Source organism: Sphaeramia orbicularis, chromosome 14 (genome assembly GCF_902148855.1).
Source record: "Sphaeramia orbicularis chromosome 14, fSphaOr1.1, whole genome shotgun sequence".
Taxonomy (NCBI): Eukaryota; Metazoa; Chordata; class Actinopteri; order Kurtiformes; family Apogonidae; genus Sphaeramia; species Sphaeramia orbicularis.
Window position 1 is genome coordinate 48,535,779 of NC_043970.1, and position 25,496 is coordinate 48,561,274.

The 25,496-nt window shown below is 36.4% G+C and overlaps 1 protein-coding gene across 1 annotated transcript in view; it reads left to right on the forward strand.

Annotated features, from left to right (window-relative positions):
• LOC115432778 (polypeptide N-acetylgalactosaminyltransferase 10-like) overlaps positions 1–23,826 on the forward strand; it is a 268,778-nt gene extending 244,952 nt beyond the window's left edge. Inside the window, exons 10-14 of the mRNA XM_030153782.1 lie at positions 2,555–2,671; positions 4,264–4,413; positions 19,633–19,870; positions 23,111–23,228; positions 23,313–23,826. Of these exons, the coding sequence (XP_030009642.1) occupies positions 2,555–2,671; positions 4,264–4,413; positions 19,633–19,800 (435 nt within the window). The 3' untranslated portion in view covers positions 19,801–19,870; positions 23,111–23,228; positions 23,313–23,826. The remainder of the gene's footprint in view (positions 1–2,554; positions 2,672–4,263; positions 4,414–19,632; positions 19,871–23,110; positions 23,229–23,312) is intronic.
• Positions 23,827–25,496: the final 1,670 nt, after the last annotated feature.

Genomic DNA, 25,496 nt, shown 5'->3' on the forward strand with positions numbered 1-25,496 from the left:
TTACATTTATTCCACATGCACAATATGACTGGTTAAAACAATTGTTTATGTTTATGTTTATGCATTTGGCAGACGCTTTTTTCCAAAGCAACTTACAGGGGAAAACCAATCAAATCACTCAATCAATCAAATTTTATTTATATAGCGCCAGATCACAACAAAAAAGTTATCTCGTGACACTTTATATATAGAGTTGGTCAAAACCAGACTCTAAGCCAATTTACAGAAACCCAACAGAATCTTCCAGGAGCAAACACTTGTGACTGGTGACAGTGGCGAGGAAAAACTTCCCTTTAACAGCAGAAACCTGGAGCAGACCCAGACTCCTGGAGGATGGACGTCTGCCTTGACCAGTTGGGGTTAAAGAGAGAGGGTAAAGAAAGAGAAAAAGAGAGAGCGATAGAGATAGAGACTGGGGGAGACACATGGAGGCAGTTGAGGATAAGTCAGTGATGATGATGAAGGCAGGAGAGAGGCAGGACCACCGCAGCAGGTTCAGAGATAATCCTGTGAAAATCTGTGATAATCCTGGGAAAAACCTTATCAAAATATTTAAAATGGTTGCAATGGTTGCAACATCGTTGCAGACAAGCACGTCACCGACATATGTCAAATCACTCCACGGAGGTTAATTCCAGGAAAAACCATATTTGAAAGGTCACCTGAGTTTAACAAGCGCCCCGGACACCTGTCAATCAAACCTCGGTTTGACGTCTGCTCCAATAATTCAGTTTACACTGCATAGTTTAACCACAAAGAGTTTGAGTAAGTATGCTCTTGCGCAATTAGGCTAGCATTTCTTGACCACAGAGAGTCCCTTTTAAGTTCATGACATACATTAACGCAACTTGCTCTAACCACTATTACCAAATCTGCAAAACAGACACTTTTAGGTAGAATCTGACCTTTCACTGTTCAGTACAAATAGAATAAAGATACAAATACAGATACAAAATATAAATCAGAATATAACAATTTAGGCTTGCAAAACAACTTATAATATTTAATTTCTTCTTTTCCTTTTCGGTTCATAATGTATGATTTATGATGTTCATCTGACATTTTTGTGCAAGATTTGAAGTCATACATTCATCTTCCATTTAATACAATCCGTACGACAGTTCTAAGGAGTTAAAGCTAAGTAGTAAGCAAAGAAGTGTTTTTGAAAGTACTGTAGCCAACAGTATTTTCCAGTACTAACAGCACTGTTAGAAAAAAGCTGCCACTGGCAGAACAGCGCCCCCACCTGTGTGGAGGAGGATGAGCCGCTGCACTGAATGGCCCAGAATATCAGTCATATTTAAGCATCTTCTAAATCATCATGTATCAACGTCACTCATGCTACGTCGTGCATTGATTGGCTGTAAAGAGGCATGTGAGACAATGTTTTGCTAATAGCCATGTATTGAAGGGGTCAAATTATCGCGCATTCTGGGATTTTTGAAATTATTAATCGTACAGAGAGTGAAATTATCGTACGTCTGGCAACGCTGACACACAAAAGAGCCAACGGAACTTGTCTTTTGCTCCACTTTCCTAATGATCAAAACACAAATGAAGTGAAGCTTGTAGAAATGGAATAAACAACTTTGCAGATGCATGCCAAGGTTATTATCGTTAACGAAAACTAACGAAATGACTAAAACTAGAATTGTAAAAACATTTTTGTTAACTGAAATAAATAAAACTATAATTAAAAGAAAAAAATGATAACCAACTGAAACTGTATTGTGTGCTAACAAAACTAACTAAAACATATAAAAATCATCTAAAAAATTCCCTTAGTTTTTGTCATTGTCGATGTCAGATTGATACGAAATCGGTTTATTTCACTCAAGCAATTTTAGCTAGCGGCACCATACGACACTTCACGGTCCGTCACTTCTTGTCACTTGTGGTTTTCAGTCGTCTTCTGGTCCCCACTCTACCTGAAAACATGGAGACTAAAGCTGGGAGAAAGCAGGAGAGTCCTGTCTGGGATTTATTTGAATACGATAGTGAGGAAGATAAAAGTTATGAAACAAACTAAAAGTAAACTAAAACTAAGCATTTAGAAGAAAATGAAAACTAATAAAAACTAGCAAACCTGCACTAAAAACTAATTAAAACTAACTGAATTAGAGAAAAAAAAGTAAAAACTAAATAAAACTAAACTAGAATGAAAAATCCAAAACTTTTATAACCTTGATGCATGCTAGCTTTAGCGGGTGAATGTAAATACGGAACGTTGCAAGTGAATTCCACCAATCAGTGTTCTTCAGGACCCAGCCCCGCCCCTCAAGAATTCCTGGGAAACTGAAAAGTCCTATCCCCCTACTAGGAACTTTTGCCTGGGGAAAGTTTTTTTTCCCCAGGTAATTTTGGTGGAAACATGCCAAGGTTTTTCAAAATTCCAGGTAAAGTTCAAGTTCCTGGTAAAGTTCCTGTAGTGCAAAATAATTGGTGGATATTTGGAATAATTAATATGTAAAAATATTAAAACTGTGACCGTGCCACATGTCTGTCACTGAGACATCCTCCTGACTTCATGTCTTTGTCTGTGTTTGCTTTACAGATCCGTAACGTGGACAGCGGTATGTGCATGGAAATTAAACACTTTGTGTCAGGGAGCCCTATCCGCCTGGAGAGCTGTGTGAAGGGTCGGGGTGAAGTGAGCTGGAGCCACGGGCAGGTGAGAGTCCAAGTACCTCCAACCCACTCCAAACCACAGTCAAATGTTCTATATTTTATAGTGATGCAAACCAGGGGAGTCTGCTTAGAGTACAGTGTAGTAGTAAATAGTAGTAGTAGTTGTAATTTATTTGTCCATTTAACAAAAAATGATAGATACATACATACAGTTTGGATTTCTATATTAAACATGTGCGATGTCAGTATTTGTGTTAAATAACACTCCCACATCAGTATGGTAATATCTAAACAGTTCATGTCTCTGAAAACATGTTATTATGAGAAGATGGTTTAACAGAATATACAGAAACAAACAGACCAAACTACGAAATTACTCACAATATGTTTTTTTAGTGTTTAAACCAAATCATTAGTATTCCATCAACTAGCCAAAGCTCTTTAGTTTTTAATAATTTTACAGGAGTCTGAGATGTTAATGTTGGCAAAAGCTGCGGATTTTGGAAATACACATTTCGCCACAAACATCTGCTGCTCATTGACAAAACCTGATGAAAACATAACCTCCACCGTTCATATTGGCGGAGGTGACTAGAAAAGGGTGCAGACCTCTGCCAAGGCAGATCACACACACCCCCCACCCCCACCCCATCACCACCAAAATCTAATCATTTGTTCCTTGTGCCAGTATCAACTTTTCCTGAAAGTTTCATCAAAATCCACCCCCCACCCCCCCAATCACCACCAAAATTTGTTCCTTGTGCCAGTATCAACATTTCCTGAAAATTTCATCAAAATACGCACCCCCCCCCCCCCCAATCACCACCAAAATGTAATCATTTGTCCCTTGTGCCAGTATCAACACTTCCTGAAAATTTCAGCAAAATCCACCACCCCCTCCCCCAATCCCCACCAAAATGTAACATTTTGTTCCTTTTGCCAGTCTCAACATCTCCTGAAAATGGCATCAACCCCCCCCACCACCACCACCAATCACCACCAAAATATAATCATTTGTTCCTTGTGCCAGTATCAACATTTCCTGACAATTTCATCAAAATCCCCCCCCCCCCCCCCCCAATCACCACCAAAATGTAACATTTTGTTCCTTTTGCCAGTCTCAACATTTCCTGAAAATTTCATCAACCCCCCCACCACCACCACCACCACCAATCACCACCAAAATATAATCATTTGTTCCTTGTGCCAGTATCAACATTTCCTGACAATTTCATCAAAATCCCCCCCCCCCCCCCCCCCAATCACCACCAAAATGTAACATTTTGTTCCTTTTGCCAGTCTCAACATTTCCTGAAAATTTCATCAACCTCCCCCCACCACCACCACCAATCACCACCAAAATGTAATCATTTGTTCCTTGTGCCAGTATCAACATTTCCTGGAAATTTCATCCAAATCCGTCTGTAGCTTTTTGTGTTATCTTGCTAACAGACAAACAGACAGACGAACCCCTATGAAAACATAACCTCCACCGTTCCTTGGCGGAGGTAATGAAATGAAATTCTGTCGACAGGAGCAGTGAACCTCTTATAGTTGAAGACAGTGCTAGAGGGAAGGTCAGGGGCGTCCATCTTCGTTCCCACCCATCACCGCTGACGTGTCCCCCCTCTGCAGGTGCTGACCCTCGGGTGGAGGGAGGACATCCGGGTGGGCGACCCCATGCACACCCGTAAGGTGTGCTTCGACGCCGTCTCCCACAGCAGCCCCGTCACTCTGTACGACTGTCACGGCATGAAGGGAAACCAGCTGTGGAGATACAGGAAGGTACGGTGAGGTTCTGGGGGGGTGTTTTTATCTACACACTGTTTGGAATTTTCAGCTGTATCATGTTTTCAGCCAGACAAACGCGCTGCGGTCAGCTAAGCTTCATTTAAGCCAATTAATGAATCACTTCACTTTAGCAGGGGCCATCTGTTAAGCAGCTAATTAAACAAATGGGAGGAAAACAGTGCTTAACATTCATAAACAGCAGACTTATGTTTTCTGTGTCTGAAGGGCTTTGGGTTTAGATTATTTAAGCAGCAGGAAGAAGGAGCTTAAAAAATGAAGAAGCCATGCCTGACCATAAATAATGGAAAAGAGCAGTAAAGCATGATCAAACTCATTTAACAAAGTATTCCAGTGCTTAATTTATTTATAAAACAACCACAACTTACCCCTGCAATAACACCACATACAGATGAGGTCAGGAGTTTTCATCTGGGCTAAATACAGTCCAATTCAGAGGCCACATTCAGCCCGATTTGATCTAAAGTGGGTCAGACAAAAACTTTTCTCTATGGTTTTTATGAACTTTTAAAATCCTTTTTTCCCCATTTACTTATCATGGATGAAATTTCACATGTCTGTAGAAGAAAAGCTATTAGTTGAATTCTTTTGTTTCAATTCAATACTTTATTACCCCGCCCTGTGAAGGGGAGGCAAGGGGTATTGTTCTTGGTTTGGTTTGGTTTGTTTGTTTGTTAACACTTAGATCTCATTACACTTTGGGAAAAAGAATGTTAAAGTTAGAATTTTTTAGAATTTTTATTTTTTTTATTATTTTTTTTTCATTTACTTATAATTGGCAAAATTTCACATGTCAGTAGCAGCAAAACTATTGGTTGAATTCATACCAAATTTGGTTTATAGATTTTCAGTGACCCAGAATGGATCTGATTACATTTTGGGAAAAGTAGGTCAAAGTTCCAATTTTTTATGAATTTTTAAACCCCCCCCCCCCCCCCCCCCCCCCCCATTTACTTATAATGGATGAAATGTCACACGTCTGTAGAAGAAAAACTACTAGTTTAATTATTTTGCTTCAATTCGATACTTTATTACCCCGCCCTGTGAAGGGGAGGCAAGGGGTATTTTTCTTAGTTTGGTTGTTTGTTTGTTTGTTTGTTTGTTTAACACTTCGATCTCATTACACTTTGGAAAAAAGAATGTCAAAGTTAAAATTTGTAATGAATTTTTAAAGTCTTTTTTTTTTTTTTCATTTACTTATAATTGGCGAAATTTCACATCAGTAGCAGCAAAACTATTGGTTAAATTCATACCAAAATGGGTTTATAGATTGCCAGTGACCCAGAATGAATCTGATTACATTTTAGGAAAAGTAGGTCAAAGTTAAAATTTTTAATGAATTTTTAATTTTTTTTTTTTTTTTTTCATTTACTTATAATTGGTGAAATTTCACATGTCAGTAGCAGCAAAACTATTGGTTGAATTCCTACCAAATTGGGTTTGTAGATGTCCAGTGACCCAGAATGGATCTGATTAGATTTTGGGAAAAGTAGGTCAAAGTTCCAATTTTTAATGAATTTTTAAAATCTTTTTTTTGTTTTTCTTCCCCATTTACATATAATGGGTGACATTTCAAATGTCTGTAGCAGCAAGACTATTTGTTGAACTCAAACCAAATTGGGTTTATAGATTGCCAGTGACCCAGAATAGATGTCATTACATTTTGGGAAAAATAAGTGGAAGTTAAAATTTTTATGAATTTTTAAAATCCCCCCCCCCCCCCCCATTTACTTATAATAGGCGAAATTTCAAATGTCTGTAGCAGTAAAACTACTGGTTGAATTTCTACCAAATTGGCATTATATATCACCAGTGATCCAGAATAGATGTCATTACATTTTGGGAAAAGTAGGTCAAAGTTCTAATTTTTTATGAATTTTTACATTTTTTTTTCTCCCATTTACTTATAATGAGCAAAATTTGAAATGTCTATAAAACATCAGTTTTGCTTAAATTGGCTTCAGACTTGGCCCATATATAGAGGATATTGATATGCTGACATCAACACACGCATAGACATGATGACATCAGCTGGATCAATACCAAAATAAGCTACAATACGTGTGAGGGGCGGGGCTTGTTGTGCCTGGTACCACTTGTTTTTGTGTTTTATTTGGACAGACGTATGTGTAAACAACAAATTTAAGACATTTTTCCCAATGACAATCCATGCATTTACATGACAACTTTTATTCCTGGTCTAATCTGATTAAAGGTTAGATCCTATTTCAGATGTCCATGTAAACACCTAATTCCAGTTGAAAAAGAATAGTTCAGATTAAATTTAAACCCGATTAAAGTCACTGGTTTAATCCACTTTTATTCCGAACTAAATTATTCCTCGGACATGTAAACCCTTTATTCTGTTTGGACTTTATTCCTGCCATTCTGCACATGCTCGTTGTCTTGTCCTGTCGCGATGACGCACACATTCTGGCGGAAGAATATGCAATGCAGTCTAGTCAACCCAAACCGTTCCAGTGGGCTATTCTGATGGGATCTACCAGCCTGGAAAACCCTGAAGGAAGAGTTCACCACTTGTTTTTTATTCATTCGTCATGCACTGATGAGTTTGATAAGTGGGCAAATCAGTTTGCACTGCAGTGCACCGATTGCCTTGTTCTCGCAGCCCTTCCGTTAGCTTAGCCTAGCTTAGCATAATCACTTCATTCTTATGATCAGACGTAGCCAGGCTTTTATAGGTGATTCGTAGTATTTTATGAGTGATTTTGTGAAATTTAACTCTCCCTACTTAGTCCGGTGGGGCAAGGGAGTAGGTTTGATTCTGTCACTGGTGGGGACACCAAGGCAGCACTCCTGAAAGTTGATGTTTTTTTGCATTTGCGATCATAATTTCATGTCATGTAGAGCTGATCAAACAAGCAAACAGTCATAGTCAGTTGGTTCTAGCCATTTTGGCACCCTAGGCGAGATATGAATTTGTCGTCTAGTTGACATGACCCAGGCCGAACAAATGCATACATGTTGACAACTTACGCTAAGTGGTTGGAGATACGAACTGCCTCCTGTCCGGTCCAACTTTTTTTTTTTTTTTTTTTTTTTTTTCCTGTCCAACTAGCGGGTAACTGTAGCTTTTACAAGTAGACGGAGTAACAGCAAGGACGGCCAATCACATGTACGATAGCAAAACCGCAGAGCTAATTGGAGAATGATAATCAGGTTAGAGGCAGGACTTCTAACAGACACCGACTATTAACTCTTTGCGTGCCATAATCATTGACTAAACACTACGGACAGCTGTTGGATTGGTAGGGACAACACAATAGTGGCTGGATATTGGTAGGGACGTGTCCCTAGTGTCCCTATGCAATTCTATGCCCTGCGGTGGGGTCAGTATGATCACAAATTGAGGCCCAAATCATGGCAATGTGACTTATGCCGCGTTTCCAAACGTGGTATCGGCCTTTTTTGCGTTTCCATTACAAAAAAGGACCTGGAATCTGGTACCCGGTACTACTTTATTGGTATCACCTCCGCCAGGGTTCCAGGACTAGGGACCAGATACTAAAACGTGACATGTTCACACCGCAGACCACTGATTGGTCAGTCAGTTTTCTTTGTGGCCCGCCGTTTTACAAAAAACGGATGCAGAAGTTGACAGTAAATATAGCGGTACATTACTCTACATAATAACAGCCCAAAACTACACCATGGTTGGTCGAGGAGATTCAGTCTTTGGTGGCCGACGTAAAAATTCAGACGAGACAACACGCAACAAGCGAGTTTATCAGCAACTCTCTGAACAGACGACACGGAAGTAACGCGCTGCATCACTATGACGACCAGGTACTTTAAAGTCGGTAGTATCTTGTAATGGAAACGCTCTCCAGGAATACCGAGCCGAGCTGAGCCGAGTTGGGCTGGTTCCACATAGTGGAAACGTGGCATTACTACACTAATAAAATCTTGGGAAATAAAAACTAATGCAAAGCTAAAACGGTAAAGCAAAGCTAATTTAGCGCATGCATCCCTTCCAACAAAAAGATTTTACGACTTCCGTCAACACAACAGTCCCAAGATTGTATGAGTGTAGTAAGTCGCGGATCTAAAGAAATAATTAGAGAGAATCGGATTTCAGAAAATCACCTTTAAAAAACTGGCTACGTGTGACCATGGAAATGCAGTGACTATGCTAAGCTAAGCTAACAGAAGGGCTGCGAGAACACGGCAACGTGAGCACTGCAGCGCAAACCCTTTTGCTCACTTATCTACCTCATTAATACCTCATGTAAACCTTTATTCGGGTTTAACATTTCCATGTAAACGGAAGAGAAAATATTTTTGTTCCGAATTAATTTCTTCTGGAAAAATAAATCAGATTTAAAAAACATCATGTAACCGTACCCATTGGGGATTTATGGAGGTCATTTTCTCTAAGGTCTTGGCTGATTACACTGGGTTACAAAAAAATGTTTTTTGCAAGTTGTCTAGGTTTTTTAAACTGAATTAGGACCATTTTGCACCGCTAAATCCAAAAATGACATCTGTTTTTCTCAATCAGGTCAGGCTTTTTTGCTAATTTGATTTAGAAAAATTTGATCTTCTCACAAAATATAATAATTAATACCAAAATAAGATTGGTAAGCACACTATGAAACTTGTGACTTGATTCCTGTTAGGTACAATGGTGTATTCACCGCAGATGTAGTAGAATACGTCAGGCTTATTTTTGCAAGATCTTCTAGTCGAAGCCATTTCATTCACCGGTAATATTAAAAAAAAAAACATTAATCATAAATTGGCAAAAGTAAAATCTTTGGAACTCGTTTATTGCAAGAAATATGAAAGAATTTTGTATCATATGATGTAAAAATGCCCATAAATGTAAGCAAAAATGTTAAAAAGCCAATATGTAGCATAGTTCAGAAAGTTGACCTGATTGAGGAAAATTAATGTGATTTTTGGATTCAGCACACCAAAATGATCCTAAATCAGCTCAAAAAACTTAAACAATAAATTTGTTGTTGACCAGTGTAATTTATTCAATAATTTATTCCCACAGTGTTGAGTAAAAGAGCGTCTAAATACAGAGTTATGGCGGAAATACCAAAAACTTATATTATTTTTTTTCTATCATTCCTAATTTTATTTTCAGTTGTGGTGTGGTTGAGGTGCCAAAACTAGACAGTTAGCTTTAGGTTAAAATAGAACTTTCATAACAGCACAATGAGAGATATGATAAATCTGTCAGACAGCCCTGAGGGCAAACTTCTCCCATGTGACAACACAGCCACCATATGCCTCCAGATGACACGCAATAACAGCAAGTAGCTATTCTGAGGTTTAGAAAGTCATGACATCAATTTCTAGAAGCTTCATGGCTTTTCAAAGACCCACTGAACTTATGTTTTCTGTACATTTGACTCGAAATGAAATCACACGCAATACATGAACAAAAATAATGGGACACATCATGGCTTAATGGTCTCCGTCCTGTTGATTTCAAATGTTATTATAAAAATGTTCATGTCTGTTGTCGATAATTCGTACAATAAATCAAAAATCAATATTTCTCTTAAGTTTAATGACTTTGGTTTCTTCTGCTGTTACTCAGGAAGAAAAAGACAGTTATATTTATGGTCAGAATATGACAAATATTTCACAAATTTACACATGATTTTTTTTTTTTTTTTCACGGAGTAAAATTACATAAAAATGAAATTCTTTTGCACTGTTTACCTGTCAGTGCAGGTAAACAAAAGTCACCCTAAAGAGGAAATAAAAATGTTTATTGTCATACTTATTATAATATAAAATTATATTATGACTTTTGTTGACTGTTTTGTAGCCCCAGCCTCTATTAGCAGTAAAACACCTAAATTAAATGTGTCCCAATACTTTTGTTTATACAGTGTAAATAAAAGCTATGGTGGCCCAGAGGTGCAACAGCCCAAAAAAGTATCCACCATTAGGAAAAAATAAGAGAACAGCCCAAAAAAATTATCCACTGTAAGAAAAAAAAAAAGACAACGGCCCAAAAATTATCCATTATAAGAAAAAAAAAAAGAATAGCCCAAAAAATGATCCACTATAAGAAAAAAGAGAACAGCACAAAAAAATTATCGACTATAAGGAAAAAAAAAAAACAACGGCCCAAAAAATGATCCATTTTAAGAAAAAAAAAGAATAGGCCAAAAAATTATCCACTATAAGAAAAAAAAAAGAGAACAGCCCAAAAAATTATCCACTATAAGGAAAAAAAAGAGAATAGCCCAAAAAATTATCCACTATAAGAAAAAAAAAAAAAAAAGAACAGAACGGCCCAAAAAATTATCCATTATTAAAAAAAAAAAAAAAAAAAAAAAAAAGAGAACAAATTTACTTAGGGGGTGAAATGAGTGGCCATTTTTGTCAAAAAAAAAACAGTTGTAAGAAATGTATAGAACTGTGTTGAAATAATGCTAATCCATTTGTGCACAGACTACTGATATTCTTTGACAGTGGAAGCTATAGTTTCATAAATATTGGATTTTGAATAGCACGTGTATGTGAAAACTTTTGCTGGTGGACGAACGTGACATTACCCATGATGATCTGGTCAGTACCAATACTTTATTAGTAGTAAACTTATGTAATTACTATTGCTAATTCTCCTCTTATTCATAAATGTTAGTATTGTGGATCTAAAACAATAACAGCTGAAACAAAAACACAAAATGTGTCAGTGGACGGATGTGACATGGTTGTTACGGATCCCATCATACTGATGCTCGGCAGCCATGTCACCGTTTACACTAATGATCCCTGTGCAAAAACTGGGATCAGAATTATTTATTGAATAGTTTATCATCATACTAAAGAGTAAATAACAATATAGAATTGTTATTTCTTTATAAAAATGCTTATTATTAGAAAACTGTTGATTTAAAAAGTGACGTGTGACATTCTTCATGTATGTATCGCCGTAACATAATCAGGATGGATCAGCACCATACTCCATACTGAACCTGTAAAAATAAAACATGTGATATGTAGGAGAGAATCTTGTAAGAAAAATTGGGGAATCTAAAAGAATAGAATATTTGTTTTTCAGGTAAATTCAGTTCAAATATAACTTGGCCATTTGTGACATGAAAATATAGCATTAATTGTGATGAAATTGGACATTTTTGAGCTGAAAACATAGTTCATATGAGCATCAACATGTTGAACAGAACTGAAATCCTGTAAATTTGCAGAACTTGCATTTACCAACACAGAGTTCCTTTGGGGATTCACTTAGATTGATTTCTTATGCACAAAGACAGAAATAAGACCTCTAAGCAAATTTTACCTGACATTTATATTAAATTTATTGCATTTCGTTACTTTTTTCTATGATTAATGACCATTGATGGGTGCATACGTAATTGACTTCTTGCTCTTATTTTTTCTTTTTTCCTTCAAAGTTTGAGACAAATTAAATAAATAAATAAATCAGTATTGTGAAAAATCTGTATTTGAACACATGTAAAACGTCACGGGCAGACGTAGTGTTCAGGTTCTGTTTAGGTGTGAGTGGATGCACCTGTGTTCCCACTGCAGCTGAGGGTGATTGTCCTGAGTGGAAGAGGAGATAAGGAGGATGAAACTCAGTGTTCAGGTCGGCTTTGACCTCTGAGGAGGCAACAGCTCTGTTTGGTTTCCCTGTGTTTTTTTCCTTGAAAGGGAAAAAAAAAAGAACAAGTGGTATTGAATTCTGATTTATTTCAGGACCCCCCCCCCCTTTTTTTTTTTTTTGTTTTTTGTTGTTTTTTTTTGTCTTTGTTTCTGCTAAGTCATTGGTTTTGTGGTTCTAAGGACTTTTATATTACATTAGAGACCTTCTAGTCCAGTATGAACCATCCAGACCACTCAGGTCATCTGGTGAAGGTCTGCTCTGTGTTCCCAAAGTCAGAACTAAACATGGAGAATCAGCGTTCAGTTTCTATGCTCCATATATCTGGAACAAACTACCAGAAAATATCAGGTCTGCTGAGAGTCTGAGTTCCTTTAAGTCCAGGTTAAAGACTCACCTGTTCACTGCTGCCGCTGACTAAAAGGCTTTTGAAATTTTATATTCTCTTTTGAAACTATACACTGCAACTCTTACTTTAATATGTGTGTGTTTTTATTTTTATTTTATTCTATTCTATTTTATTTATTTATTTATTTATTTATTTATTTATTTTTTTATTTTATGTGTTGTTTTCTTGCTTGCTGTTTTTAATCACCTTTTACATGTTTCTTTTATAATGTTTTAAATGTGTTTCTTTTATTTCAATGTCCTGTGTGAAGCACCTTGAATTGCGTTGTTGCTGAAATGTGCTATACAAATAAACTTGCCTTGCCTTATATTCTCTATCACAGTGTTTTTCAACCTTGGGGTCGGGACACCACGTGGGGTCGCCTGCAATTTCTAGCAATTGATAATAAAAAAAACAAAAAAATGTACTAATAAAAAATATATATTGGGAGTTGAGAGAGACAATCACAAAACATAAAAGACATGACACTCTGAAACTGAAGCACTGTGGTTCTGTTTATCTGTCAAATGGAAAATGGAGCAAAACACAAGTTCCATTGGCTCTTTTGTGTGTCAGCGTTGCCAGACGTATGATAATTTCACTCTCTGTACGATTAATAATTCCAAAAATCCCATAATGTGCGATAATTTGACCCCTTTAATGCACGGCTATTAGCAAAACATTGTCTCACGTGCCTCTTTACAGCCTATCAACGCATGACGTAGCACGAGTGACGTTGATACATGATGATTAAGAAGATGGTTCAATATAACTGATATTCTGGGCTGTTCAGTGCAGTGAGCGCTACTTTCCAAAATACTTCTCTGTTTACTACTTAGCTTTAGCTCCTTAGATTACTCAGAAGTCCTTGTGGTTTTTCTGCTTCTGACTCACACTCATAGATATTGTTTCCTCTTTAAATACTTTATTTAAATACTTTAGTGTGAACTTAAAATGACACTAAAAATAGGCACATGCCCTGTATCATGTTCATTTACGTCGACCCCCCCCCCCCCCCCCCCCCCATCATCCCACCTGTTGACATCTCCCATTTACCCTAGATCAGTGTTTTTCAACTTTGGGGTCGCCTGGAATTCTAATGGGGTCACCTGAAATTTCTAGTAATTGATAAAAATAAAAAAGAAACTTACTTATAAAGATATACAGTACATGGTGAGTTGAAAGAGACAATCCCAATACATAAAAAATATGACAAAGTCTGAAGCTGAAACTGAAGCACTGTGGTTCTGTTTATCTGTCAAATGTTCATTGTGGTCAGTTTCAGATGCTGCAGCTCTTTCATAATTCATAGTTTGAGTTCTTGTTTGTTCAGTATTCATTGTCAGCCTTGTAAATCCGAGCTGGACTGACTGTACATATCCTGACCAAGGAAAATCAAATTCTCCCTTTGTGCAGTAATCTACACCTGGCTTTTCTGCCTCCGTCCATAATAATATACATTATATAGACTAAATATCATCTAAAATTAATGTTTATTTGCAACATAGTAAAAATAGCAGAGGTGTCAAACTCATTTTAGTTCAGGGGCCACATTCAGCCCAATCTGATCTCAAGTGGGCCGGACCAGTAAAATAATAACAGTGAAAAAAGTAAAATTATATTATCAGGTTTACATCTACAAACTTTCCTTAAAAATCTGAATAACATGAACAACTTGAATTGTCTTAAGAAAAACAAATGCAATTTTAACAATATTGTGCCTTGGTTTATCAGTTTATTGTTCACACATGTGCATTACAATCGCACAAAACATTTAGTAACAGGCGGAATATTGGTAAAATTGCTTTTACTTTTCTTAACTCTTTCGGTGCCAGACAGTTAAGGGGCTAATAAGCCTTAAAAGTGCCACAGAATTTGGCCGTTTTTCAGTATTTCGCGTCGTTTTTATAATCGAAGTCTGAATCGTCATCAGAACTCATTTTCTAGCAGATGGGACTGTTTTGACAGATCGCTGTGTTTACGATATTACTACAAAATGGCCATCTAATTTGCATATGATTTCATTCATAAATTCATTCATAAAATTTCCCAAGCAGAAAACGAAACGCGAGCTCTTCCTTGGTCAAAAACCGCTCGGTAACATCCGACCGATTGCTACTTAGATTCAAAACGCACCGGACGCAGCCGATTCATTATGGATCGTAATTTGCATAATTTATTCGGTCGCGTGACCTCAAATTCCCGTCTGGTCTCAAAAGGGGGACACAGAAAGAACGTCATCGAAATGTGAGAAAGAAATGGGGGTGGATGGTTTGTTTGTACACAAATATGGCGTGTTCTCCAAAGCCGATCTGATCGGCCCGTGGCACTTTAAAGGTTGTATTCGTAAAGCCGATTTAATCGGCCCATGGCATTGAAAGAGTTAAGACATTTTCGTTTGTTCATATTTGTTCAGGTTATTCACATTTTTTGTAAAAGTATGGTTTGGTAATGTGGACATTTTCATGTAATTTTACTTTTTTACACCTAAAAAACTAAGAGAGAATTTGGGGTTGTCATTATTTATAGGTTATTATGATAATATTTTACTGGTCTGACAAACTTGAAATCTAATTGGACTGTATGTGTCTGTATGTGGAACCTGAATTAAAATAATTTTGACACCATTGATTGTTAATATCTTCAGTGTAATTTTTGCATTTCACAAATTCATCCCACGGGCCGGATTAGACCCTTCGGCGGGCCGGATTTGGCCCCCGGTCCGCATGTTTGACACCTGTGATATGTAGCAAACTATTACATGATCAGAAACAAATTAATTTTAGCAAAAAAAAAAAAGGCTCCGTTTTGAATGTTTGGAGTCGCTAGAAATTTGTGATGTTAAAATGAGGTCACGAGCCAAAGAAGGTTGGGAACCACTGATCTAAGTAATTTTTGATTTGACTTAACTCATAAAGACCCAGTTGACAAGTGATTTTTTTTTTTTTTTTTCCCTCTAATTTCACCTTTCTTCAATGATTTATCACCATTTATTATAATATTACCCTCTATTTTGTGTTTTTTCAGTGAAACTCATGCATTTTCCTGCATTTAATTTACTCATCTTGCAGATGTTCGCAAAATATTGGATTAGAGTTAAGTGTTATTATATCAAAAACAGAGAAAACTGAAGAAAAAGTGACTTTTTGGAGCAAAGACATCAATAACTGAATGTAAAAACAAGCATCTCCACCCCCTGTCACTGATCCAACTCCATGGGTTTTACTGGTGAATTAATGTTGTAGAAGATGCCAGTGTTTCCACGGTAACTATGGAGCCTCCATAATAATACACATAATATAGCCTAAATATCTAAAATTAATGTTGATTTGCAACATAGTATAGCAAACTATTACATGATCCAAAAAAAAAAAAAAAATTTTAGCAAAAAAAAAAATGTCTCCATTTTGAATGTCCGGGTTCGCTAGAAATTTATGATGTTAACATGGGGTCACTAGCCAAAGAAGGTTGGGAACCACTGATCTAAGTAATTTTTGATTTGACTTAACTCATAAAGATCCAGTTGACAAGTTTTTTTTTTTTTTTTTTCCCTCTAATTTCACCTTTCTTCAACGATTTATCACCATTTATTATAATATTACCCTCTATTTTGTGTTTTTTCAGTGAAACTCATGCATTTTCCTGCATTTAATTTACTCATCTTGCAGATGTTCGCAAAATATTGGATTAGAGTTAAGTGTTATTATCAAAAACAGAGAAAACTGAAGAAAAAGTGACTTTTTGGAGCAAAGACATCAATAACTGAATGTAAAAACAAGCATCTCCACCCCCTGTCACTGATCCAACTACATGGGTTTTACTGGTGAATTAATGTTGTAGAAGATGCCAGTGTTTCCACGGTAACTATGGAGCCTCCATAATAATACACATAATATAGCCTAAATATCATATAAAATTAATGTTGATTTGCAACATAGTATAGCAAACTATTACATGATCCAAAAAAAAAAAAAAAAATTTTAGCAAAAAAAAAAAGTCTCCATTTGAATGTCCGGGTTCGCTAGAAATTTATGATGTTAACATGGGGTCACTAGCCAAAGAAGGTTGGGAACCACTGATCTAAGTAATTTTTGATTTGACTTAACTCATAAAGACCCAGTTGACAAGTTTTTTTTTTTTTTTTTTTTCCCTCTAATTTCACCTTTCTTCAACGATTTATCACCATTTATTATAATATTACCCTCTATTTTGTGTTTTTTCAGTGAAACTCATGCATTTTCCTGCATTTAATTTACTCATCTTGCAGATGTTCGCAAAATATTGGATTAGAGTTAAGTGTTATTATATCAAAAACAGAGAAAACTGAAGAAAAAGTGACTTTTTGGAGCAAAGACATCAATAACTGAATGTAAAAACAAGCATCTCCACCCCCTGTCACTGATCCAACTCCATGGGTTTTACTGGTGAATTAATGTTGTAGAAGATACCAGTATTTCCATGGTAACTACAATAGCCTCCATAATAATATGGAACGTCCATAATAATACACATTATATAGCCTAAATATCATCGAAAATTAATGTTAATTTGCAACATAGTATAGCAAACTATTACATGATCAGAAACAAATTAATTTCAACAAAAAAAAAGTCTTTGTTTTGAATGTCCAGGTTCGCTAGAAATTTGTGATGTTAAAATGAGGTCACGAGTCAAAGAAGGTTGGAAACCACTGATTTATCTCTTTCATAGATTTTGTGAGTGGTGAGGGTTTCTACCCAAACCATCTTTTAGAACAGTTTTTGGCCCATATTTGTATTTGGGTTTTTCTATGAAACTTGCCCTAAAAACAGGACATGGAGGCTAAAAATTCAAACCAGATATAAACTAATGTTCTGAAGCAAATTTGGATGCACTTTGGGTCTATTTTAAAAATAAATACTTACTGAGATAAAAGAGAAACTGTTTTTCAGATAAAACACATTTTTATATTATTTTACATTATATTTAATACAAAAATCTGCATGTAACACGGTCAAAAAGACACGAAAATTACATGCTGCTATGTTTTTAAATATCTATTTAGTCTCTCACAGGTACATTTTGGGAATTGAACTAGTTATGCAAAGCAGAGTGTTTCGCAAAAATGACCGCTGTTGCAAAATGACTCGTGATTTATATGCATTTAACTGGGCAGGTTCTGCATGTAACACAAGTGGACACGATGGGTTACGTACAAAACCTGGAATGAGACTGAGATTTATGAAAAATCCACGTCTGGAATAGAAAAACCACTAGGATCGTCAAATTTATAGCGGCATATAAGACCATTTACAACTGTGTTTTCAGATCAAATGCACTGACACCAAGGTAGCTTTTCCTGTCCCAATTTTGGTCCAATTTTTGGCTCCAATATTTTATTAAAAATGCATTAATTATGGGATGGCTCCGAGCAAGAGTATAATTTTTTTTTGCATTTATCTGAGATCATCATTAGGTACATCCTGGGGGGAAGCTGCAGTGGGAGTAGAGCTCAGAAATGGAGTTAAAATCGTTATCTATGATCCGAGCCAAATTTGATCACCTCTTATAAAATGTAAACGAGTCAAAACCAAACTATCAAAGCCAATTATTTAGACTGATGAAAGAAAAATTGAAATGAACACTGCGACACTTCCCTAATTGAGTGTCCATGTTAATTTCTTAGACTGTTTTTTTTTTTTTTTTTTGGACGAATTTCTCCCATAAACATTTTAATAATTAACCAAACGTGTTTTTACACATTTCTAATGTTGTTGTTGTTGCTTTGGCAAAGTGTGTGTGGAAATCCGACTCAGTGGACGTCAGAGTTCAGAAGCCGCAGCAGCACACAGTCGATTTAATTCTCCAGTCTGAAGTCGCCTGTTTTTTTTCAGTAATTATTTCCTCTTCAGCAGAAAAACAACACATTACTCAAACTCTGTGGGTTAAAGTTGACTCATCGAACACTTTTGGCGCAGATGGATTCTGAGGAATTTAGAAAGTAAAAGGCAGTGGCAAGTAGAGAAGTTGAGACTTGATTTCACAGATCAGACCTCCCGAGTTTCAGAGTTTCTCCTACACTACAAACAAAAAGTTAAGGATATTTCTCTTTTTTTGGGGGGTCATTTCTTTTGTAGTTTTTGCCATATGTAAATAAAACTATGTTTGGTTATTAAAAAAATGTGTTTCAATTCATACACAAAAAAGTAAAAAGCGTTGTGCAAGAATCCCAAGTGGAAAAAAAATAGGCAAAAAATTATAAAATACACTGTAAAAAAAAAAAAAAAAGTTAAAAAAAAAAAAAAATTACTGTTAAATAACGGAAAATAACCATCTCATAAAAGTACGGTAATTTTGCATAATTAAAATACAGTTTTTTTGCCCTAACTTTACATGAGATTTTGCTTTTTTTTTTTTTTTTTTTTTTTTTTTAACTTTTTAATGTTTAATAAAGAATATTTTCAGGTAATAAAACAATCAAATTACCTATAAATATATATATAAATAATTTTCAACGAGACTAAGTTGTACAATCCACTGATAAAAACTGTATTTGGACAGTTTATCAGTGCTTATACAGTACATGTTATACATTCACAAAAACGGATTTATTCAACATTTTTGTTGTGAAACCTCCTGTAATTACACAATATATTTGTCAATTAACAAACAAGCCTTGTTAAATTCACAGAACAAATACTTCTTTTACGGTTAATTGTCAGTAATTTTATCTCGTTTTATTATTTTTTGGACAGTTTTAAACTTTAAATTAATAGTTTAATCTCATAAGTAGAAAAGAAATATTTGTGAAATCATGATACATTTGCAAATGTATTTTAACTGTATTTTTCCTGTGAAAAAAGAAAACATTTCTTTTAGAAAAATGGAAATTTTTTGGTTATTCTCAGTTACAGTTTTTTCATGTTATTTTACATTTGACATGTAAAATCACAGTCTATTTTTGTCATTTCATTGATATTTTCCTGTATCTTAAAAATACAGGAAAAATCTGTAAAATAAATGGTTAAAATTCTGTTAAATTACTTTTTTTTTTTTTTTTTTACAGTGTGTCCTTAACTTTTTGTTTGTAGTGTAGATGTGTCAGACGGAAAAAAAAAAAAAAAAAAAAACGGATGTTCCCTGACAGACGCCTGTGATGAGTGGATGACAGTTGTCGTTTAACGCTGAACTTGGTCTTCATTTTCCGCAGGATAAGAGCCTGTATCATCCCGTCAGTAACAGCTGCATCGACAGCAGTCCGACCGAACGCCGCGTCTTCATGAGCACGTGCGACCCGTCGTCTCTGAGCCAGCAGTGGCTGTTTGAGAGAACCAACGCCACCGTGTTGGAATACTTCAACCGCAACGGCAGCAACTGAGGCCACAGCACTGTGAGCTGAGACGTCTTCCACAGAACCAGATCATGACACAGTGATCACCTTTAAATAGGTAACGTCAACAGAACGGATTAGTGAAGTTTAACCCTGGTCTGTTTCAGGTTCATAAAAGCTGCTGTCAGTATGCGTTTGTCTTCTTTTACTTCAGTGGTTTTGTTTTACTGTGTGTTTTAGGGTCAAAACAGGTGGAATAACAGAAAAAGACAAAGAGGAGTTGAAGTTTGACAGGTTTTTACTAAATAAGGCACTCAGAATGTACATCAATAACAGATTTAGGATGTTGAACATGAACTGTGAACTAGAACACACTGAAGAACAAGGATTTGAATTTTGGGCTCATTTTTTCTAAATCAGTCCAGCTGCTTTTTGACATTTTTTGAAACTCCTGTTACGCTCGGTCTAGGCATTGCCGAGACGCAACATGATATGAGACTCCCCTCCCTCCATGTCCCTTAACAAACAGGAGCAAACTATCAAAAATGACCAGCAACCGCAGCACTGCAGGATGAGATATTTATTTACAAAAAAAGAAAAATTAAATCAAGTAAGGGAATCAAAATGTTCTACAAAAACAAACGAAGGAAACCAAAATACATCCGTCTTACCAAACAAAACTTAACGAAAAAGATTCCCTCCTTGTATCACTGGTTTGACAAAAGTTAAAACAAAAAATTACAAATGGCTGGTCTGCACAGAATGGGAGATGAAATGAGAGGAGTCTCTCGAGGAATGAAGATCCGGCCTTTAAATTTCCCGGCTCAACTCCAAAGCACCAATCAGAAGCAGCCAGCACACCAATACCACTCCTGCAGCTCATCCTCAATCAGCTGCTATCTGTTGGAGGGAAAGAGAAACAGAACACACCCACACACACAAGGAAGAGAACAAAAAAACTACAAAAATACAACAATCACAAATGGCACAGCCCATTACAGAATCAACAAAAATACACTAAGCCTTAACACTCCAAAAAGCAGTTGCATGTAGGGCTGTGTATTGGCAAGAATCTGGCGATACGATACAAATCCCAATACTAGGATCATGATGCAATATATCCTGATATATCACGATACTGTTAAAAAGGCAATTTTTTTTATAGGTTTTGTTTCTTTTTTAAATGATTATTTCCTGGAAGAATGGACTTACACCAGAAATATGCACAAATACTAAACACATTTTTATTTGATCCCAACAGGATCTAATGTTATATCACAAAATGTTCCTGTGTTCAAACTGAAATTCTGTTTTACAGACATTACAGTTTAAGATCCTGTTCAAATGTTCATATTCTATTAGTTCAGAACTAACATGAGAACATTATTTTCGTTCAATCCCGACAAAGGAACTAACATTATTTAATAAAACAGTGTTAAGCCTTTCATGCACAGAGGTCACTACAGTGGACAGCTATTCTCCAGCTGTTCTCTTGTATATTCATGGGTTTTATTGTTTTAGTTCCATATCAGCCAACACAGTGGACACTTATGCATCATCCCATACAGTGCATTTCATACCATTATTATAACTATGCTGTTCTTGATAAACCTGATCTGCAGTGACATGTTTTAGTGTAAATCAACAAACAAAACAGGTTTTTTTTGCGTATTATCTCCATGAAATGAATAATAACTAGTATTAGAGTATGTTAAAATGTGGGAAAACATCTGATTAGCAGCATTAAAAATGTTTTTATTGCATACTTTTCCATATCACTTTCTGATATTATGTTTTAAATACATGTTTCATTGCTTGAAAAATTAAATGCATGGGGTCCGGCTGAGTGGACAGTTTAGTAACTCCTTAAAAAAAAAAAAAAAAAAAAAAAAAAAAAACTAAATCGCATGTTTTTTTCATGCCTAAAGAGCAATAAAAACACACAAATACTGTGACCAAGGTTCTCATAATTGCATGAAAGGGTTAAATAATAATAACTAAAACATAAACAAAAAAGAAAGACAAAAAAAAAGTTAACCTGCACAATATCTGCATTTGAATAAACACCTAAAAATATCAATACAGTACTTTTTAATATCGATACAGTATTGTGAAATGAAATATCACGATATATTACAGAACCGATATTTTCTTACAGCCCTAGTTGCATGATTTAAAAAAAAAAAAGGGTTGAAATAAGCAACAAAATGAAACTCGAAAAGCACTCCACCAAGGCAGATCAGTCACCCCCCCCCCATCACCACCAAAATTTAATAATTTATTCCTTGTGCCAGTATCAACATTTCCTGAAAATCTAATCAAAATCCATCTATAACTTTTTGAGTTATCTTGCTAACAGACCGACAGACAGACAAACCCCAATGAAAACACAAGAAAAGTACTTGGAGAAAGCAGACCTCCACCAAGGCAGATCAGTCACCCCCCCCCCCATCACCACCAAAATTTAATAATTTATTCCTTGTGCCAGTATCAATATTTCCTGAAAAATTTAATGAAAATCCATCCATAACTTTTTGAGTTATCTTGCTAACAAATAAACATACAAAGAAACATGCAAACAAACACGCACACAAACACACAAAGTGATCACAATAATACCCCTGGCAGAGGTAATAATCTCCACCGTTCTTTGGCAGAGGTAAAAAAAAAAAAAAAAAAACAGCCAAAGTGATGAACAAAATGAACAAAAATGAATAATAAACCAACAAGTAACTTGAAAAAAATAGGCCACAAACTGAGCAAAACTGAAGGCATTCGTACATTCCATCCGTTTTCCAGATGCTGGCGGATGCGTAAACAGAATGAGAATACCAGCGGGTGTACGGAGCGGTACAGACCGCCGCCAGCGGAAGTGAAAACCAAACTTATCACTCATTTCTCTTTTCTCTTCTCTTCTCTTTTCATAAAGACTGTTTAGAATGGAAAGAAGAGAATGACTATGAGCAAAACTATTACGAGAAAGTCTGGAAGATACTATTAAAGAAGAATGGGAGAAGTTGTCACCCGAATATTTGAGGAACACTTGCGCAAGTTTCAGGAAGCGTGTGAAGGCAGTTATTGAGAAAGAAGGAGGACACATAGAATAAAAACATTTTCTATTATGTCAATTTTCTTGTGGCAAATAAATTCTCATGACTTTCAATAAACTTATTGGTCATACACTGTCTTTCAATCCCTGCCTCAAAATATTGTACATTTCGCTTCCCCACCCTGTATGGCTTTGTAGTGCTAAAGTGTTAAACTCATATTCTATCATGTTGCATCAATCTACACAAGGGAAATCTGAGGAAACACCATTCCGACTTCAGCCTTTGTGTTTTCTCCTCATGTTTTCCAGATAAATGGATACAGGAGCCTTCCCAGCGCAGCAGTGATCCAGTGTGTTCAGTATCAGCTGCTCTGAACACACGATAAACAACAGAATCCACTCCTACAGCTCTGTGGTGAAGGTGGAGGTAAATACAAGCCGCAGTTATTTCAACAGTTTAACTTCTGACCGTGTTTCCGTCATGTTCACTGTTTATACTGTGTGTCCTCAGGGTGTGATCTGATCGGACCGACTGCAGCATGAGGGAAAAAGGATTTCAAGGACAATCTCGTCTTTCTGTCAAACACAGTCGTCTGGATTCCAGCGCTCCGTATTTTTTCACCTTTTGTACATCTCTTATTTTTGTCAATATTGGGAGTTTCATTCCTTGCGTTGCAGCCAGTGCGTAGACAGACCCCTGGACATTCTGCACGTTTACTACAGAAATGGGACACATATACCAAAAAATGCACTTACTCTTTAAAGAAAACTTTATTTTACGAAGGACACTTTTTTTTTTTTTTTTTTTTGAGAAGTGCAAATATTTTTCTACAATTTAATAAAACCAAGAAATGACAATAGCAGTCAAGTGTCAGTGTTTTCAGTAAATATACAGAATTGAAAAGCTTATTGTGGCTGTCTTACTGTGTATTTGACTATAACTTGGTCATTTTGACTTGCACAAGAATATTTTTGTATAAATGTTGGGTAAATTTTTGTACAAATAAAGCAATGTGAATATTAAAGTTGGTGTAAAGCAGTTTGTTAGACCGCAGATGATGTACGAGGGCCGTTCAATAAGTTCATGGCCTCACCCAGAACAGAACAACACAGACTGATAATTTATATTTTATTTTTCAACATAATCTCCATTTACAGCAATGCACTTGGTCCATCGATGTTCAAGCATCACTATCCCATCACAAAAGAATGTAACATCCTGTATTATAACAACCAGTATTTCTGGGTGAGGCCATGAACTTATTGAACAGCCCTCGTAATCCTCCATGTTAATCCAGCTGGGGGCAGGGATGGGAATTGAGAACCGGATCCCAGTAGCTCGAATCCTTGGAATCGTTTGCCTGCCTGCTTATTCTGCTTATCGATTCCACCTTCATTGCTGTTACAACCCAAAGGCGAAACATATTTACACAAGACACCAGAGTCAAAGGGTATAGATCAAAAGAACATTTTTTTTTTATTATATTTGCTTTATTTTTGTTTCGTTCTTCGTCGATTCACTTCTTTTGTTGAAAACAAGCTGATTTTAATTGAGCAGAATCAAAACCTCTTTTAAACCCTGTGCCCAAAGTAACAAAAGAAAAGACCAGAGTGGACCGGCGAATTAAACATAAGGATGGTGCGCTGGACAGGCCAACCCTGTACAGGGCTGTAGAAGCTGCCAGCGAGCATACGGCTACCCTATAAAAAAAAATCAAACCACAAAATAAGTCCTAACGAAAGAAAAGCGAAAACAGGACATCCGGATCCACCTGGCCAAACAAAAAGAGAAAAGCTAACAAAAGGCTAACGAAAACCCCACTGGCGTGTAGCAACTTGTGTGGAGTGGGGTGGAGCGGATGCGCACCTTGAGGTGTGCGCTCTGGATGCTGGCATCACTGGAGGAGGAGGAGCGAGAGAGAGAGAGAGAGAGAGAGAGAGAGCCCAGCGCCGGTGTTCTGTCGAGTTGAGCTGCTCCGTCGAAGTAAGTTACCAGTAGCTTACAGGGTGGAGAAGCCAAATTTACAATGAACATTTAGTTGTTTTTTCTCAGCAGGCACTACATCAATTGTTTTGAAACCAAACATATATTGATGTCATAATCATACCTAACACTATTATCCATACCTTTTCAGAAACTTTTGCCCATATGAGTAATCAGGAAAGCAAACGTCAAAGAGTGTGTGATTTGCTGAATGCACTCGTCACACCAAAGGAGATTTCAAAAATAGTTGGAGTGTCCATAAAGACTGTTTATAATGGAAAGAAGAGAATGACTATGAGCAAAACTATTACGAGAAAGTCTGGAAGATACTATTAAAGAAGAATGGGAGAAGTTGTCACCCGAATATTTGAGGAACACTTGTGCAAGTTTCAGGAAGCGTGTGAAGGCAGTTATTGAGAAAGAAGGAGGACACATAGAATAAAAACATTTTCTACTAGAAGCACTCGGAGAGCGCAGACCTCCGCCAAGGCTGATCAGTGGGCCCCCCCCCCCAATCACCACCAAAATTTAATCATTTCTTCCTTATCCCATTTCCAACAAACCCTGAAAATTTCATCCAAATCTGTCCATAACTTTTTGAGTTATGTTGCACACTAACGGACAGACAAACAAACCCTGACAAAAACATAACCTCCTTGGTGGAGGTAATTATGTCAATTTTCTTGTGGCAAATAAATTCTCATGACTTTC